Raw genomic sequence first — 18,659 nt, 5'->3', positions numbered from 1 at the left:
GGTGAAAAAATTCTTAATTCAGCAGAAAACTTCTCCCAACTAGTCTTTAAGTGGTGACTTCATAAAGGACTCTTTAATTAGCCTGTGAATATGCAAGACTGGACTTGAACAAGAGGCAGCACCTTAAAGCTTAAGAAGGTATCTTTGAAACAGTAAAATGGGCTTCAGCCTTAACAGAGACGTGATCAAGTGTTCTCTAAGTTCAGTAAAGATATCTCATAGATTCATGACTTGTTGTGTGATAACAGTTTATTCATTTTCCCATTAAAATATTTGCTTTTGACTAAGGAACTCACTGAAGGCACTTTTTAATGTATTGAAAAGTATAAAAACAAATAAACAACAACACAAAAAATAAAATAAGGGAAAGGGACTTGTTCACTATTTTACTGTCCAACAGTGACTTTGAAGTTTGATCAACTCTTTGCTTTGTCATCTAGAATAAGTATATTGAGAGAAGGGTATGAGGGGTGAGTCTTCCTATTGCTTCTTTTGGGGTGGTAGAGAAGGCTCTGGGACATGGAGGAGAACACAGCCAATATGTTACTCGTAGGATACAGGAAACCTGTAATTAGGGGCAAGGGATGTGCTCATATTAGCCTGAACACACCCTCATCCCCATAACGTGAAAGTCAGCCTGGGCTGGGTGGGCAATTACAAATCACAAACTGTAGAGGGATGCCATGGAGATGCAGAAAGGACTATTAACAGTTCAGATTCTAGGGACTATCTGGGATCAATTCTCAACTTTCTAACTTAAAGGGTATAGGATCTTGGATGGGTTGTCTCATTTCTATTGTACCCTACTTTCCTTGCCTTTAAAAACAAAAGGGGAATAATCTATAGGACAGAGGATGCTGTGAGGGTGAGATTAAATACTTTTAAATAATGTATATATTATATCTAGGACAATACTTGCTTAAAAGCCATGTAAGTCTTTGAATACCAATACCATTTTCTTCTTTCTCTGCAGCCAAGAATCAAACCTAGGACCTAGAATATATTAGGTAAAAGTATTCCATTAAGCCATACTCTTGTCGTCTCTCTCTCTCTCTCTCTCTCTCTCTCTCTCTCTCTCTCTGTGTGTGTGTGTGTGTGTGTATGTGTGTGTGTGTGTGTGCATGTGCGTGTGTGTGTGTCTGGTGCTGAGGATTGAACCTGGGACCTCATACCCACTAAGCAAATGCTCTGCCACTGAGCTATGTGCTAGCTTCTATTCCCGCCCTTTCAAATGGTGTTATCAGTAATTTTAAAGATTAAATGAGACACTGAATATATAAAAATACTTTTTTTTGAGAATTTATGAGGGATTAGTACTGAAGGTTTCTTCTGCTATATTTACTAGAGGTGTTGCTGAGGACAGCATCAAGGGAAGGAGAGAGAGAAGGAGGATTTTTTTTTCCCAGAAAAACATGCAGCAATTTGGAACAAGAAGCAACCTGACCTTTCTACTTGGAGCACTTAGTTGGTCCTCATGGACCACAGATTTAGGTTGGTGACTCCATGGTAACCTTGATGATAGGGATTTTCTACCGAGGCCTTGGGAAAGGGAAAGGAAGAGAAAGGAAGTTGAGTGTTTTTGATGGGCTCTTTCCAGGCCAAGGCTCAGCAGAGGTGCCTAGGAGACAGATGTCATGTAGGGAGAAGAAGGCATCAAAGTTGACTCCAAGTCCCTTACCTGTAGTAAAGACAGTAGAGGTGAGACTGCTCCTTGTGGCCTCCTGAGCTGCCTGCAGGAGCACTGTGTAGTCTGTGTTCTCTGACAGGCCCTCCAGTCGGATCCAGGTGTCCTCAGCATCCACAATCAGCTCCTGAAGAGAGCCAGAATAAAGGAGGCTGGAGGGAGCAGCCAGCTTGCAATATGGGACAGTACGGAAGCTGGGTCAGCAATGCTGTCCTCTCCGTCCCATAGTAAGGAGGAAACTGCCAAGAGGCAGGGAGGGCAGCTTCCACGTGAGGTTTAGACCAGCTCCTATCTCACAAATGCACATGGGATAAATTTAGGTACCAGGATTATTGAACCAGTAGCTTCAGACTGTATTGGGTTTGCTGTAGAGTAGAAGAGGCTGAGGAAGCAGAATCCTAGGCCGCTCTACCACACCATCAAACAGACCTGCTCTACTTGCCCTCTAGATCTGACTTCCTTCCTGCTGCTTTCACTTTTAAAAGGGATCCTGTAGCAAGGGGAAGATATGCTAACTAGGGGCCTAGTGGATTGTGTAGACTGATGACATAAAACCACAATTTATCATCTCCTTACTATAGGCTACATAGATGTTGATTTTATAATGCTTATCGAGGCATAAACACCTCTGAGGTTTATTATCAGGCTCATATTTACTTGGCCCTGGGGGTAAGAGATCGTTCTGAGAGCACAGGATTAGGAGGTCAGCGTGTTTTGCACCTGAATGTGGACCACCTGGTAATGCTGCACCTTAGACTCTCTAGAGAGAGCACTGACACAGAGAGAGGGTCTGTACTTTACCTCGGTATGGGTAGAGAGCAATAGAAAAGCCTCAACTTAAGTATTTCCGGGCCCATAAACATGGGCTCTCTCCTTAAGAGCAGGCTGTGTATCTAGGATCTGAAACCTCACTGGTTGTCTGTGAATTGTTTCCTTCTCCATCCCTGCAATTTTCATGGGTCATTCCACTGGTCAGTTTTCACATGGCCTCACAATGGAAGAAATCCCCCCCCCCCCCGCCGCCACCCGTCCCTTTCCAGCTAATGCTTACCTTGCGGCTTCCATCGGTGGACTTGTATGTCAAGACATAGTTTTCAATCGCAGCTCTGGGCGGCTGCCAGGAGATCAGTGCGCTTTGCCTGGTGACTTCACTGGCTGTCAGGTTGTCAGGAGGGTCCAGGACTGCAAAGAAGAGAAAATGCTAGGTTGGCCCTGCCTCCCCAGTTCTTCCTCGTTTGATTTAATTCCAGGCATGGTAATCTTGCACACAGCACTGCTCGAATCGTGACTCTAGTTCTCGCTTGGATGGAAGCATAAAGGGTGCTTCTTTGAAGCTACTTCCCACCCTACTCCCCAAGAAGGACTCTAAGCTTGGGCATGGCCTCTTCCAATACAACTCTTTATGCCGAGGACCCTGAACCCATTTAACCACATTGTGCTTGAATTTGAAGCAGTCCTGTATCTTAATTTGTTCTAATATTCTCCCAGTTCTGACTTCACCCAGCAGCTCCCCACTAATGTATCAAGCTTTCTTATATTGCTCAGCATTTCTTGTACCAGATAACAGTTTTCATATCAGACTTTCTTGTCTGGCTCTGCTATTATCACATAGTTCCTGAGTATAAAACAGAAGTGTTTGCTAGCAGAGAGATACAGGGACCACATTCAGCCAAAACATGCTCAGATCACCCAAAGCTAGTTCATTATCTACTCCATTACAAGGAAGCATCGAGTTTAGGTCTCACATAATCCTGCAGGAATGCCAGCCATGTACTCACGGGTGGAGAAGTTGGTGGCAATGGTGCCACTCATGAGAGGCCCACTGGTGGCATACATAGTGACAGTGTAGTGGGTGCTAGGAAGCAGGTCTACAAGCTGGAATTCTTCGCTGACCCCGTCAACCAGGATGGTCTCTCCCGCAACTGAAATCAGATGCACACAGATGAGGAAAATCCTACTACATCTAAAGCATTGCACATGGACTCAGTACCCCAGAATTCTGGAAAAACTACAGATGATGCAGCTTATGGCTCTACACAAGGATCCTCTTTTATCGTTATCCTTATTATTATTATTATTACTATTATCATTATTATTATTCAAGAAACGGTGTTCTGTATATGGAGGTCAAAAGTGCCTCTACCTTCTACTCAGGCCTCTGGAAGCAAAGAGTAAGAACAGTTCTTGTTTGTCTGATTGTTTCCTTCTATCCACATTCCCCCATCAATTGCTCCCTCCTTTAGCCTGAGAAAATACAGCCCCTGCCTCTCATTACATTTATAATGACAGTTCTAAAGCTTCTATAGTTCTGACTGCTTTTTTCTGGACCAGAAAGTTTACCAAGGCCGTTGCTGAAAGGCAGAACTTGGGGGAGAACTGAGAACAGGAGTTGGTGTTCCTGATCAATGCTATAAACAGGTTAGTTTGTTTCTGTGTCTGTCGTTTGTATGACTCCAGGCTTTAGGACATCAATAGATCACTGCCATCACATGCTGAACTTATAAACAACCAATGGCATTATCTCCACTCCTCTGGTGGATTATTTTGACCCATGGGCAGAGTTTGCCTTTATATCTGTCATCTTTTGCCTTGGTTGAATTTTGGACCACAGTTTCAGTTTATTAAAATATTTTAATGTGGATTCAATCAATTATGGTTTTTGTTTTATATACAAATTTTGTAAGCATGTCTTTTCGGGGTCCATTCAAGCTGTTAATGAAACTGTTCATTAGATTATAGCCAAGCCCTCTGTTAGACAATTAGAATATTTCTGAATTACTCAGCATTTAAGAAAATTTATTATGCATATTTCCAAACTAGGTCAGACCTGATGTTTCAAGTTTGTTGTGTTCTAATGGCAAATGGAAGGAGGTAGAGAAGGTTGTTCAAACAATCTAAAAGTCTTTGAGAGACTGTAGATAATGCCCATCCTTTTGCTGTCCTTCCTTGTGATACCCTGCAGTCCATCACTGTTCCACTGATCTACTGCACTAAACCATGGCAGGTTCTCAAATGCTTACCTCTCTCCAAATACAGAAAGGGTGAACTTTCCATTAGAATTCCCTTTTGCCGTTTCCACTTCCTCTGAGATCTTGCTCCTTTCTTCCCCTCATTATTCTGATCCTAAACTATGGTGGCCCATTGGGTGAGGCTCGCTATGCTCTGTCTTGCATATTTTACACCACAGCTCATGGCAAGCTGTATTTACTTCTTCTCTGCATCATCACTAGGAGTGAGTTCCATAAAGACAAGAAGTCACGCTTTGCCTCGGAATTTTTCTAGGCTTAGCGAGTACATGACCCATGGGAGGTTATCAAAGGCATTTACTGAGTGAATGGATGCGAATGGACAGGATGGAACAGTGTGCGCTGTCACCTGGAGCAGGTGTGCCTGACTGCCTTAGGGGAATCAGGGATACTTTGTTATAAAAGATAGGGCTGCCATTAAGACTGACTCTTGGGGAGAGAATTTCTTGGTGGGGAAAATTGTGCATGTAAGCTTGAAAAGGCTTAAAAGGGCATGCTGATTTAAAAAATGCTGGATCATGATACACACAGAGGGATGGTAGGAGTTGAGACGGGCTGTGCAGGAGCATAGAGGGATTGCGATGTATCCAGAATATTCTTCCTTGAGCAGGATTATGCAGCCAGCCATACTCCTATCAACCCAAACTCATGGTTTATCATGTACATTTCTATCTTTACTGAAGATTAAATGATACTCAGGTTTCTAATGCCTATCTGAAATGCAAATGTGCTAATAGAGTTGCAAAACCAAAGCAAATAAAACACACCAACAAAGAAGCTCTGTGAACCTGCTAGTATACAGCAATGACTTTCCAGTTTGATAGCCTGTGTTAGTTTTCATTTTCCCAAACTTTGACGATAAATTATTCTTTGCAGCTTGCAGAATTGGCTTTCTCTTTCGTCTCTGAAAGTCGAGACGTCTGCCTGCCTTCTGTTCTCTGGTATCTTTGTTCCCTAGATTCCTCACTGTAACTCACAACAATTCTGTGATCACATGTTTAATTGTGGCCAAGAAATATTTTCCCTAAGCCTAGATATTTGGAATATGCTTCTGTTTTGCTTTGAGACTCACCTCCACCCCCTACCCCCCGTTTTTTGTTTTTTGTTTTTATTTGAGACAGGATTTCTCTGTGTAACCTTGGCTGTGCTGGAACTTACACTATAGACCAGAATGGTCTCAACGTCAGAGATCTGCCTGCCTCTGCCATCAGGGCTACTGCCCAGGTGCTTTGAGGTCTCTATTCAACTTTAAATAGTGTAACATGAATGAGCATAATAAAACCAGCACTGATATTCAGATTTTTGTATTGATTCAAACATTTGGGTTGGGTGTGGGTAGGAAAGACCAGTACAACAGAAACATTGCTTAGTATTTTTTTCTTGCTCTGTAAACATCTAGAAAATTCCTCTGTCTTGCCGTAGTACTTTGGTGAACATCCTTGCTCAGTTTTGAGGTTTGTCTTTAGTGTTAGCTCCGATTTTGCTTTTGTTCTGGTTGCTTGCCTTCTTTGAACTTTTCAGAATGAGAATTTGTGGTTTTCTTCATCAGTTGTTTATGGGAGTTGGGGGATATCTTTCTGGTTTTATAGGGCTTGTAGGCTGCATAATTTCCCCAACTTGAGGTAATTTCTGATTTGATTTTCAGATGGGAAAAATGAATCACTTCTTTACTTTCATACTGGCTTGTATAGGTCCACTCCTTACCATCCCAACCTGCAGACACTCACTTGCAAAGTGTGTGAGGACGATGACATAATTTTCCACTTCACCCATGGGTGCTTTCCACTGGAGCAGGGCTTCTGTAGGTGTGATGTTGGTAGCGATCAAATCCATGGGGCTATCCATGGCTGGAAAAGAACAGGAGAGGATCAGGCTAAAGAAAAAGAACTGCAAGGTGTAAGTACCACAAACCATCAGAATTTTCCTATGTGGAAACCATCTGTCACTGTGCTGGGTAAAATAATGGGGTGGAGACTGATTCTTTTTCTACCTGTCTGATACCTTTTTTTTCACCCTTTTCTCCTATCTTATCCACTTCTCTCCCAATTGCCCTAAGTCCCTTCTTTTAAATTAATTCATTAAATTACTGTGTGCAGAATTCTTTGATGGGTTCTATGGGAAGTTGGACATTCAAAATACCCTATTGTACTTTGGACCTTTCAATCTACATGGCGTAAAGAAGCGATAGAAAATTTTCTGATTCATTAGTTCCTGAGATAATCCTGCTTTCCAACCCATTTGTTCTTTCACACATGCAAGAGTGAGTTTTGTGGGAAGATCGCTGACTGTGAACTTCAGGAAGTGTGGTGGAAGTGTACGGGCACCTGTGCCAGTGGTCACAGAGTCGTATCCACTTCTTACACTACCACCCACAAGCTTCACTCTGGACTGTGTTCTAAGCATCCTTTGTGTTGCATAGAGAGCGGGGGTGGGGGGGGGGTGGGGGTGAGGCTGGGGGGATGGTGTCTAAACTCAGGGAAGCCAAGATTGCCTGTCAGGCAGGACAAGAAAGTTTACTCATGAATAAATTATGATTTTTACTCATCCATGTATTCTGTAACTCTTGGATTTACTTATGTGTTTCCTTTTCATGAAGTTGGAATTTATTTATAAAATGGATGGCATTGGAACAGTTTAAGCGTTAGCTCAATGTAAGTCATACAGTTTATGTTTGGGAACCACGACCTACCATCACCCTACCTCTGTTCTTTGATTAAATGAGCTGTGTTTGCCGTCTTTTCTTTTCTTTCTCCTTTTTTTTTTTTTGCTTATGTTCCTCATCCCAATGTATCAAGAAGAAATAAAGACTTTTCAATTCAGTATTTTGAATTTTATTCATAATCTGTGCTTTCAAAAACATCTTTAAATTCAACTCCTATTAGAGTATATGGTTGGGTGATTTCTGAGATATGTACCATCTCTGAAGGAGCTGTCATTCTACAAGTTTTAAGATTATTGTGATGACTTGAAAAGAACAACCGGAGACACTTCTGAGTGTGGCACAGTGACCGGAAGTTACCAGAACCAGTCTGACTAACTTGAAAGATGACAGGGTGGCCTGGTGAGTTTCTGCTTTTGTGATGTCTGCTGCCTGTGGCCAAGAATCCCAGGAGTTAGCTTTTGGGCTGAGTCACAACACTCTTATCTTGGGAACACGATATTCTCAAAATCCATTTTATGGTTTTCAATCAGAAAATATGGCAGAATTTTCAGTCTTTCTTGGCTGAATGGTCATTACTTCTGGTCAACATTTATCCACTGCCTGCTTTAATGATCACTGACAAAACATAGTTAGTGCATCTACAGCTGCAGACGCAGAAGGAGGGAGACTACGAAAGGTACCTTTTTATGTTTCTGAACGACGTTTTGGTCACCCTGCTAATAGATGCTGTTTTGGCGCTTGTGAGAGTATTTACAAAGCAGTGAGGACTCCTTAGGCATACTCTCCTTCTTCAGAAATCACCATCTCTAGGGAAATTAAGCAACGTTGGGATATCCAGGTGTTCTCTTATTGAGGCAGGCTGAATGATTTCCTATGTGTAGTGGAAACTGTGGTTTAACTAGAAGGTTCTCTATGTTGAGGATAGAAACTGATGGCTGTGCCTTCCACTGCCATCTAGAGCAAATCTGTGCTAATCCTATGTGGTATACTTGCTTAAGGACCAGAGAAGGGAGGCTACTGGAGTTACTGAAAAGGAGCCCTATCTTCAGGCTTATCCCAAAGAGCCAGTTTTCTGAAAAAAAAAAAAAAAAAAAAGGCAAGGTAGGAGACTTTCTCCTCCCTATTTTCCATATTAAAGCCCATCTCTTTTCCCCACCTTCCTTCCTTTGGAGCTCCTTCGGTGAAGGGGCCTGAGGACACAGAGGACATTTCGATCCAATTAGTCAGCCTACAGGAGAACAAGAACTACATAGTGTTCCTGACAGCAGCTGGGGATGCCACAAGGGGTCACCTTCACCTCTACTGCCTTCATACAGGTGATGGACTTAGAGCCTTTTCCCTGGAGCAAAGGCAATACACCTATGGGGTGGCTGTATATGATGAATAATCCACCCCTAGTTTCCTGAAACTGGAATAACAATGCTTTTCTGAAGTTTCCTCACACCCCCCCCCCAGTCTTAAAGAGATCCTATGATTCAAATGTTTGCTGTGGAATCTGTCTCCATCATGCGTCTTTGAAAGGGCACTCTTCGTAGTGGAAGTTCCATGAACATTCCGAACCTGAACCAGCAAGACTCCTCAAGTGTGACTCACCGAACTCCTATAATTAGAAAGAACAGTCTGTGGGGAGAAAAACCACAACTTGTCCTGAAGGACACAGTGAGTCAGAGGAGCCAAAGAATGGCATCTCAGGCCCTGGAGCCAGTATCCACTGTATGCGCTGGAGTGATTTCACTCTGCTTCCTGTGTTTGTTTCAAGGCCGCTGCTTATGTCCTGAGCAGACACTCAGCAAGGGAGCTGTGTTTACCTGTGTGCACCAGGGTGCAGATGCGTTCACTCTCTTCCCTGCCCCGTACACTGTTGAGGCTTATTTCATATTCAGTAGCTGGATACAGCCTGGTGATGGTAAACTCTGTCACGGTGTTGGGCACTACGGAGCTGTCTAGCCGTCCCACTGAGGAAGAACAAAATCCATCACTAAAGGTTCAACAGCTCTCTCATCGGTGGGTCCATGGCTCAGTGTACATTGGGACAGTGGGTCATGAGGCACAGATGGGTGTGGGCTCAGCATGCAATAGGGAAGGGAAGGCAGATACATGATTCATAAGATGGTAATGGTGGAGTTTAAATAGATCTTATATGCTGGCCTCACTCTTTCATGTTATGGGCTTTTTAGAACAAAAGTAAATGAGCTGTTTATTATGTAGGTTTCTATCAGACTGGTCTTCTCTGAGGTGGGCATATCAGTATAGTGGCAGTGGAGTGGGCAGAGCCGCCGCAAAAAGTGCCCTATGCAGCCCAGAGAAAGGTAGTCTAGAAAACTGTCCTACCTCTGGCTGGAAGTGAGCATTCTCTCCGTTTTGTTAACAATGCCTCATATACCAGCAAGAACTGGCAGTATGCAGGCAAGCTCTCGGCCAACTTCTCTGACTCATACATTGGCTACAATGGCAGAATTAGGATCACCATGGTTCCCTTCAGGGTTCCATGTGGCTCTGCTGGGTCTTTATCCATATCCAGGATTCTAGTCTTAGTCTTTATGCTCAGCATAGTATGTATAGCTCTGGCTCTTGGTAAAGCCATTTAGGCTTCACTTCATTGTTTTTCATTGTGCAGCCTAGCTAACGGTGTCCAGTTATTTCCCATGGTAAAGTGTTTGGCTCTCTTGGTGATATTTTGAGAGCCTATTTTGAGAGAAGTTGGTGAACTCATGGTTTCTCTGTTGTTCTTTATCAATACACTCTCATTTTGAGGGAGTATGGTATGGGGGTGTATGCCGTGTAGTTGTGATCATACACCCATAATAATCTCTAATCAACTTCAAGTCTTATTTATGTTTGAGAAACAAAATCATATCATTACCTTGGGTGGGTCGATACGATACTCGGTAGTAATCAAAAGGCGCAACAGGAGGGCTCCAGGACACCGTCAGGGAGTCCTTAGTCACGTTGCCAATTGTGATGTTTTTGGGAGGATCAATTCCTACAAAGACCAGGGAGTTGTGGGAAAAGACAGAAGCACAGTTTGAAAGTGGAATATCTATCTATTCCTAGATTTCTGTTGATCCACTAGTGTCCCTCAGGCAGGCATGACCCTACATAACTAACTGGGCATCCCTAACATGACAGTCTGTGTGATGTCATACTTGTAACATTGTAGCTATGGCCAAAGTCAGGAAGCTAAATTGGCAAGATCTACACTTCTGTGCCACAGCTACTACCATCTAGACCAACCAGAACCTTCCTTTTAAGTTTGTGTGTTTTATTTCAAATAGAGGATCATATAATTATCTTCTCTAAGGGAAACTTCTCTTGCAAAGACCTAACTCTGCTACTCTCTCTTAGTTTTTAGCAGCTACTTTTGGTTCAACTCGGAAAAAGCTGCCCATTAACTGTAGAGAGATTTCAGAGCACAAATCCTAAACGAATATACTTTCCTAAGTTATATTTTATTTATGGTGCATAATTATGGTGCATTTAAACTGTGGGGTCAAATTCGCTGACTACTTAACATACTTTTCCAGTTTGTGAGTTCTTGTCAGTATGTAGGGAACTATCTAATTATAGGTGTTTTTTTATATACAAATGTATCATATTTGGGATTACATTTGCAAATGACCAAAGGGAAATGGCCCAATTCATCTCAAAGTTCTATGTCTTCCAATGTGCAAATCAGCTCCTATCTCTGAATGCCAGGTAGCTACATGGTTACATGCTAGCTCTATGTTGATTCTGAGGAAGAATCATTTATTAGGCTGTCAAGAGATGGCTATCCAGAATAGAAATATCATCTTTGTACTTAGAAAGAGTCCCTTGGAGACAAGCTTTTTCCAGGCCTTTTTCCTAGATTGGTAAATCTAGGACCAATGCATTCAAGACTTGGGCATGCAGAGCAATGGGCCTGTCCTACTTTGCAAATGGATGTTTCTCATCATATGTCTCTTATGCAATGCTGAAAGAAGTACCTGCCACAGAATAACTCACAGAAGTCTCTAGCTATAGACTCATTCTGTTATTTCTTGAAAGTTTGCCGTTTTAGATTGCATTGGCTTGTCAAAAGCTGAAGTGAGAACCCTCTTGACCAACCTCTTTAGCCTCACCTGTAGTGATAGAACCCACTATGGGTTCAGAGGTTACTGTCCCATGGACAGCTACAAGGTTCACTATATATTCAGTGGCTGGCTGTAGGCCCATCAAGACAGCGTGCCTCTTGGTGGCATCCAAGAGGACCTCCAACATGTCTTCCTCTTCATCCCTGGGGCTGTAGTTCAGAATGAGTCTGTCTGCTGGGGGAGATGGGTCACTCCAGGTGATATTGACACTGGAGGAGGTCACATGAGAAAAATGCAAATGGGAGATAGGGCGGAAGCCTGCAAAGTAGAAAAGATTGGAAGTTCTGAAACACATGTGTTGGTAGCAGGCCATTGGGCAGAGATGCTTAATCTCCCTCTATGCTGATATGGGCTATACTTTCACCTGCTGGCTCAGAGGTCCTACCTCCTCTCCCACTCCAGTTCAGGCTAGGCTACTCTTTCCAAGCCATCTACTGAACAGTGCAGTCTAATAAAACTAGAACCAGCTCTGTGAAATATTCATACTTTGGGTCCCGGATTTTAAAACCTCTAACTTGGAAAAATGTGACAGAGAGCTTTAGCCTTACCACTAATTTAATGCAGGAAAGGAGAAATAGACAAATTAGCTCCTGTGTCTAGGCTATAACGATCTGACATAAAATTTCAGATCTTTGCTCATTCTTTCCCTTTACTCTCAAACATTTTCTTTTCATGCATATATTAGTCCCTGCCCCATCCCCTCCCCTTACACATCTCTTAATTTTCTTTTTTGGAAGACTGGGACATCTGAATAACCTCATGTTAAGATCTAATTACTTGGGGACCTCACTGAGATGTCTGCTCCTCTGGTACCTGTGAAGGCATCCACAGTAGACTCCAGGCTTTGCTGCCGTCCCCTCTCAGCAGTGATGGAGATAATGTACTCTGCTCCAGGCTCTAGATCTGTTAGTGTGTATGAAGTCCTATCCCTAGGCACAGTGACTTCGGAGGAGATCCCAGAAGATGGGGTAAAAGTAATTCTGTAGTGATCAATGGGACCACTGGCCTTGGTCCAGATGAGAGAGATAGAGGTCTCTGAGGAGGCCGTTACCATGAGGTCTCGGGGACTGTCAAGTTCTGTGGATTAAAATAAGGTTCATTCATTCATTCATTCATTCAAAGTCTTATTTAGACGAGACAGGTCTTGAATTCATTATGTATCCAAGGATGACCTTGAACTTCTGATCCCCTTTCCTCTACCTCCCAAGTGTGAGATTACAGGCAAAGACTGCCTCACTTGGCAATTGGCCTACTTCGCACTGGCTCCATAGGACGGTCATTAGTTATTGGACTACCCTTTGTATCTCCAGGCTGTCAAGTAGACCTAATGACCATGAGCCCCAGCTTGTCATGGCTGACTGGTACTTTTCTCACATTTTGTTTAACGGCTTCCCTTTGAAAGATGGCCAGTGATAGGGCAAACAGATGGGCAATCTGCAGAAAGGCATTATTAGCAGTGACACTCGCATGCATCCCCCACTGGGATAGATCTAACTGCTGATTTGCTAGAGCTCTAAACTTGTTTTCATTCATCCTCCCTTGGTTAGCCAAATGGGGAAAGAGGAGCCACTACCACATAAGATAAGGTGTTCACGGCAAGTAAGTTTCCCATCTCCCCCTCCCTGACGTGGAGGTTTCTTTGGCTTGTCCTAACCTCAGGTGTACAGGTCTGAGGACCAATGGAGACTCTTGTTGGTGTGCTCTTCTAGCATGTTTGTTTATGCTAGGATGAACCTTGGGGACAGGGACTGATCCAATCCCCAACCCCAACCCCTGCTCAGTCCAGGATGTTTATATCTAAGCTTACTGAAGGGACTTTGAAATTTCCCAAGGATTTGGAAGGGAAACTGTTAGAGTCAGAGCAGTAAGAATCTTATGTGGAATCTTTTCTGCTGCTCTGGGATTGTATAGAATGTTTCCAAGTCTAGACCTTTCTTCCAATGACCTTTTTGAGAGCCCCTGTGTTGCAAACTTGAGGACACACACTCTGCCTGCTATGAAGTAGATTGAACAGAAAGACAATCTGCTACAGCATCAGCCTGTTGGGGAATTTTCACATCTACTCTGCAGTCCTTTTGGTTGTGGATCAAACACAGATCTGTGGTGAGTAGGGTGGGATTTCTGATGTCAGGTCAGGAATAGGGTAGATGCTGTCACTAGGCGAGAATTATCAACAGGGCCTTGTTCACTGGGAGGGGTATCCCATGGTGATCCTGATAGTACAAGCCTTCATACACCCCCAGTCTTACATGCTTACAGCCTAGTCATCCTCTTAACCATTCTCCTACTTACCAGTCCTGGCATTCATGGTGGCAGGAATGCTTTGTTTTGAGTTCATTACTGCAGATATTCCAACTCCATACTCTGTGCCTGGAACCAGATCTGTATATAGATGCAAAACCAAACATCAATCTCTCTCTCTCTCTCTCTCTCTCTCTCTCTCTCTCTCTCTCTCTCTCTCTCTCTCTCTCTCTCTCTCCCCCGTGTCTCTCTCTGTCTGTCTGTCTCTCTCTCTGTGAACATGTATGCATGCACGCATGTGCACATATATATGTACACACAAGTGCATGAAATGAAGATGACTGAAAGGAGAGAAGAGAATGATCATAAATTCCTGTTCAGATTTTGTTTAGTCCACTTTCAGTTTGCTCCTAGTTTTACTTATTAAGAAATTCCAATTTTGCTACTTGGAAAAACACATATGAAGTAATGGATTGAACTGGCCAGAGTAAAGTGACTTTTTGCTATGGGTCCCACTCAGGAAGGTAGGGAGGCTGCCCCTAATTGTATCCGTGGGAATAGTAGTTACGTCTAGAATATTTTCCTGTGTGTCTGTGTCTCAGGTTAGCTAAAACAGTGACGTAGTCTCTTGTTTAAACTGTGAAGGTATGAAGAGAACATCACCAATAGGGACATTGGGGACATGAGCCTGGGAAGAGTTTCTTGACTGTGTGTGTGAGGACTATATTGTATGTTTTACAAACAAGTCCTGAGGCGATATAGGGACGGGGGTCACTTCTAGAAAGCCATATTATATGGACTTTTCCTGTGAACATGGGACTTTCAGGGTTTTAACATAGATTTGTGCAGAAGTCCAGTAATTGTGAATTCCCCAGCAAGGCAGTAACTCTGCCTAGGGTATTTAAACTATGGATCAATTACAATTTACAGTGACTTCTGGTAGATTCAGAATTTGGAGGAAATTCAAAATCATAGGGTATAAGCCTCACAGGAAATCCCTTGGGAGTTCATTACGAAGGATCGCTGGCAGGTTTCTAGAGCATCTGAAATTCTCTGGAGTCTTTCTCTCCACTGTTCCACATTTGTTTTCCAATCAGCTGGCTTGATTGATGTAATAGTTTCCTATTGCTGCGGTGACAAATTGCCATGATTTAGTAGCTCACGACAATACAAATTAGTGATCCTCTAACTGAGGAGGTCTGGAATCTAAGATGGCTCAGAAGTTTGTATTCCTTTGGTGGTCCCAAGGGAGGACCCATTTCTTTGCCTTTTCAGCTTCTAGTGGTTGCATGCATTTCTTGTCTCTTAATTTACCTTCAGAGACTAAAGTTTAACATTATCAAACCCTTTTGGTAATGATCGCTCTTTGATCTTGCATTCCATTGATGTGTCTACTTTGGCTCTGTCCTCCCTACATCCCCCTTACAGGGAGCAGCGTCAGTAAGTAGGACCCATCACAATAGTGCAGAACAGCTGCCCCATCTCAAGATCTCTAACTGTGTGAGCAAAGTCCCTTTTACCACCAAAGGTGACATAGTCACAGATGCTAGGTATTAGAATATGTGTATCTTTGGGGACCACTACCTTCTACTACAACTGGCTTCAAACTCACCCTCATTTATTAAGATGTAGATTATAGAAAAATGCAACAGTCTAATTGCCACCCCTGGGGGCCTCCAATGTTCAGGCTAAGTCCTTCCAATGGGCTTATTATGTGGTCTGCCCAGGGGTCTGGAGAACTGTAGGTTGTAAGACTTTCTTGCACTTGCGCAACACAGTGCTTTTCAAACAAGAATGAGTCCGGAGCTTCATCTCAATCCCATGAAGATCAATAGGTAGTCTGCTACCCATCCTTAGTAGTTACCTGAGGCTGTTGTCATAAACTACTACAAACTGGTGGCTTCACACAATGGAAACATATTCTTCAAAAGTCCAGATATATGAGAAGAAGGTATGGGCAGGGCCATACCCCTCCCAGGGCCTTACAGGATTCTGCCTTGCCCCTTCTTGGCTTCTGGTGACGATGCTTATTTCTTTCCTTGGCTTGCAACAGTGCTGCTACAAGCTCTACCTCTCCTACCTTGTGACTTTCCTTCTCTGTGTGTATTTCCTCATCTTAAAAGGATACCAGCCACACTGGATTGGAATTTCAGATGAACCCATTTTAAACTGATCATATAAACTACAGACTCCTTTCTAAAATACTGCTGTTTCTGTAGGTTCTGGGTGGACATGGATTTTAAGGACAACACCATTAAACCTAGTATAACTAAGAGAGAAGCAGGGGAGTGATAGAGGAAGAGAAGGGGGTAGAGGGAGAGTGGGGGATGGAGGGAGAGAGAGAGACACACACATACACACACAATGGGAATAAATTTATGACCAGTTTGAGAAGATTCCCAGACCTCTAACCTCAGAGTTAAAGGCCTGGGCAATTTCTCCTGTCCTAGCTACCTCTGGTCCTCTGGGCTATTATGGTTTCCTAAGGTAACACAAATTATTTTTCATAGGGGATGGTTCGAGTAGCCTCTCATTAATCAATGGCTTATTTTTTAACAACAGAGAATGCTGTATAGAAGGTTCCACCTGTCTCTAGCTTTAGTTCAGTTCACACTCTGTGTGATTACAGCAGAATCTTACCTGGTCTTACCCATAAGTTTCCCTTCAAGGAATACAGTTGAATCCTAGCTGGGCAGCATTAGAATTAGGCCTCATTTTCCCACTTCCAACCAGCTTGTCCCTTCTCTAACATTTGCTTGGTTCTCTCCTGAGACTGTCAGTCTAAGTTGAGTAAAGTTTGAAGTGTAACAGGCTTTGGAGTCTTCTGTACATTTCATATTCAGGCCTGGCCACCTTCCCCATATATAACTTTCATTACTTAACATGTGCAGGCCTGTGTCTATAGAATGGGAATAATAGGTTTCAATGTCAGAGGTTTGTTGAAGGGATTCTGTGAATTTTCTCTGTATGGGTCTGTCCATAATGGTTGATGTTAATACTGGCATTATCCAGCACAGGAAGACATGCTAGAACTTTTAAATCTTTTTCAGTTAAGTGGCCCTATCATTATCAAAATGTGCACAGGCAGGCTCGTGTTGGCTTTAGGTACATCTTATTGTTGACTTGATAAAGCTCTGCTCCTGACTCTGATGCAAACCAATGATTTATGGTTACATAAGGGCATTAGTGAGGAGTTCCTCTGGCTGATCTCAGTACCTGTCTCTACACTGAATGGGTGATTTCTGTGCATACAGACTCATTTAAAACACACATTCGTTACCATCAATATATCTCATTATTCCTAGAACATCCCTGGTTGGAGAAATCAGGTTACCTTTGGGGCACAAACTCAAGATCAAGACCTTCGCTTGATTATCATGAAGTAGAGAATTTCCAACGTAGGCAAAAGTTGGCAGATCAAGGGAGTAAGGCAGAAATTATATGTTGCCGAGCGGCTCTGGTATGTAATGTTTCCATTCAAGTTTCTTATTTATGAAGCTTAAATGAAATGTTCAATTATTTACAACAGAATTGCTTTCTCCCAGAAAAAAAAAAAAAGCAGCAGTTAGTGTGCTCTTCCCAGGCTTTCTGTCTAGGGCACAGGGAAGCAGGACTCTCTTATAGGACTGTGCCTGCTGGTTCCCTTTGATTTTCTGCAGCTTTCTTCCTGAGCTACAAGAGAATTGTTGCTCATTGCCAGCAAGTAAAAAGCAGGTCTGGGGGAGAAGAAAATGTGTATCCAAGGCATATCTGGTATACTTCTCTCTCAGCACAGAGCATTCTGAAGGATCTTTTTCACTTTAAAGACCTCATTGCTCTCCATCAACGCTCCCTTTATTTTCCCATTCAACCCTTGCAAGTGGGAGCATATAAATGGCTCTGTTCCTATTCCTAACAAAAGCTCGGAAAATTCATCCCATTGGAAGTCACTATTCTCCGTCCCTTAGAGAACATCCTTTGTTCTGCTTGAGGGCTGACACTTCCCTAAACTCTTTCACCACATAGCCATTCTTCTCTGAATCCCTAAAGCACATAGCTCATCCACTTCGCAAGTATTACTGAGGGTCCCCTTTGTGTCAGGCACAAGGCTGTGGGCCATGGATGTGAAATGAGTTGATGATAAGGCATCACCTTTTGAGGGTCAGAAAAGCATCTGTCCTGGAAGTGTAAATTAATTACTGAGTTGCAAGTATTAAGTGATCTAGAAGAAGAATAAAGAAAGGCGAAGAGAGACAAGATTAAAACAAGGATTTTGAGTGTCTGGTGATGAAGAGGACAGTTCTCAGTGTTCCTTTTATACAGACCTGTTCATGTCCTTATGAGCTTCCATGTACCTTGTCTCATGAACAAATATGAGCTCAGAGAAAGATACCCCTTGAACACAAAGTTAGTACAAGATAGAGCTAAATTTACAACCCAATTATTGTGCTTTCTAATATCTGTCCCTAAGAGTCACATAAGTTGGCTCTGGGGACTGTCATGAACAAACTGGAATCTAAGAGTGGCTTATGACAATACTGTGTGTTATTAATAAGAGTGGCTTCAGAAGATGGACTCAGTTGGGCTATAGCAGCCAGAGAAGAGGGGATTTGGACTGGGCTTTGAAATCCAACTAAGGTGAAAACAGATAGTGGAGAAGAAATGTGGGGTCTTCCTGTGGTCAGCATCGGGCATAGCAAGCACCACTGGGTTACTATAGGCTGGAGAGCAGTGGGCGTGAGCAGTGTTCTCAGCTGCACTGCAAGAACTGCTGTGATGGAGGGAGAGTAAGTCACTTGCTCCTGCCAGGAAAGTCATGCTTGCAGCTATTGCTGGGGAACAATCAGGGAAGTGGAGGAGGCCACAGGAGCTGTCTCTTGCCAGCAAAAACATAAGCAAGTCATCTGGCAACTGTAGGCTTGATTGGCTTCGACTAACATGAGTTACTATAGATC

The 18,659-nt window shown here is 43.0% G+C and overlaps 1 protein-coding gene across 4 annotated transcripts in view; it reads right to left on the bottom strand.

The window, feature by feature from the left end:
- Tnr (tenascin R) overlaps positions 1 to 18,659 on the bottom strand; it is a 409,504-nt gene that overhangs the window by 32,763 nt on the left and 358,082 nt on the right. For all 4 annotated transcript variants that reach the window (XM_029479707.2, XM_021160989.3, XM_029479724.2 and 1 more), the window contains 9 exons: positions 13,777 to 13,866; positions 12,298 to 12,561; positions 11,473 to 11,742; positions 10,236 to 10,355; positions 9,181 to 9,327; positions 6,438 to 6,557; positions 3,463 to 3,606; positions 2,736 to 2,866; positions 1,679 to 1,811 (listed from right to left, as the gene is read on the bottom strand). In XM_029479707.2, the coding sequence (XP_029335567.1) occupies positions 1,679 to 1,811; positions 2,736 to 2,866; positions 3,463 to 3,606; positions 6,438 to 6,557; positions 9,181 to 9,327; positions 10,236 to 10,355; positions 11,473 to 11,742; positions 12,298 to 12,561; positions 13,777 to 13,866 (1,419 nt within the window). The remainder of the gene's footprint in view (positions 1 to 1,678; positions 1,812 to 2,735; positions 2,867 to 3,462; positions 3,607 to 6,437; positions 6,558 to 9,180; positions 9,328 to 10,235; positions 10,356 to 11,472; positions 11,743 to 12,297; positions 12,562 to 13,776; positions 13,867 to 18,659) is intronic.

Source organism: Mus caroli, unplaced genomic scaffold, assembly GCF_978045245.1.
Source record: "Mus caroli unplaced genomic scaffold, Mus_caroli_1 scaffold_1, whole genome shotgun sequence".
NCBI classification, from domain to species: domain Eukaryota; kingdom Metazoa; phylum Chordata; class Mammalia; order Rodentia; family Muridae; genus Mus; species Mus caroli.
Note: the sequence above shows the minus strand (reverse complement) of the source record. Positions and strands in the feature narration are given on the sequence as shown.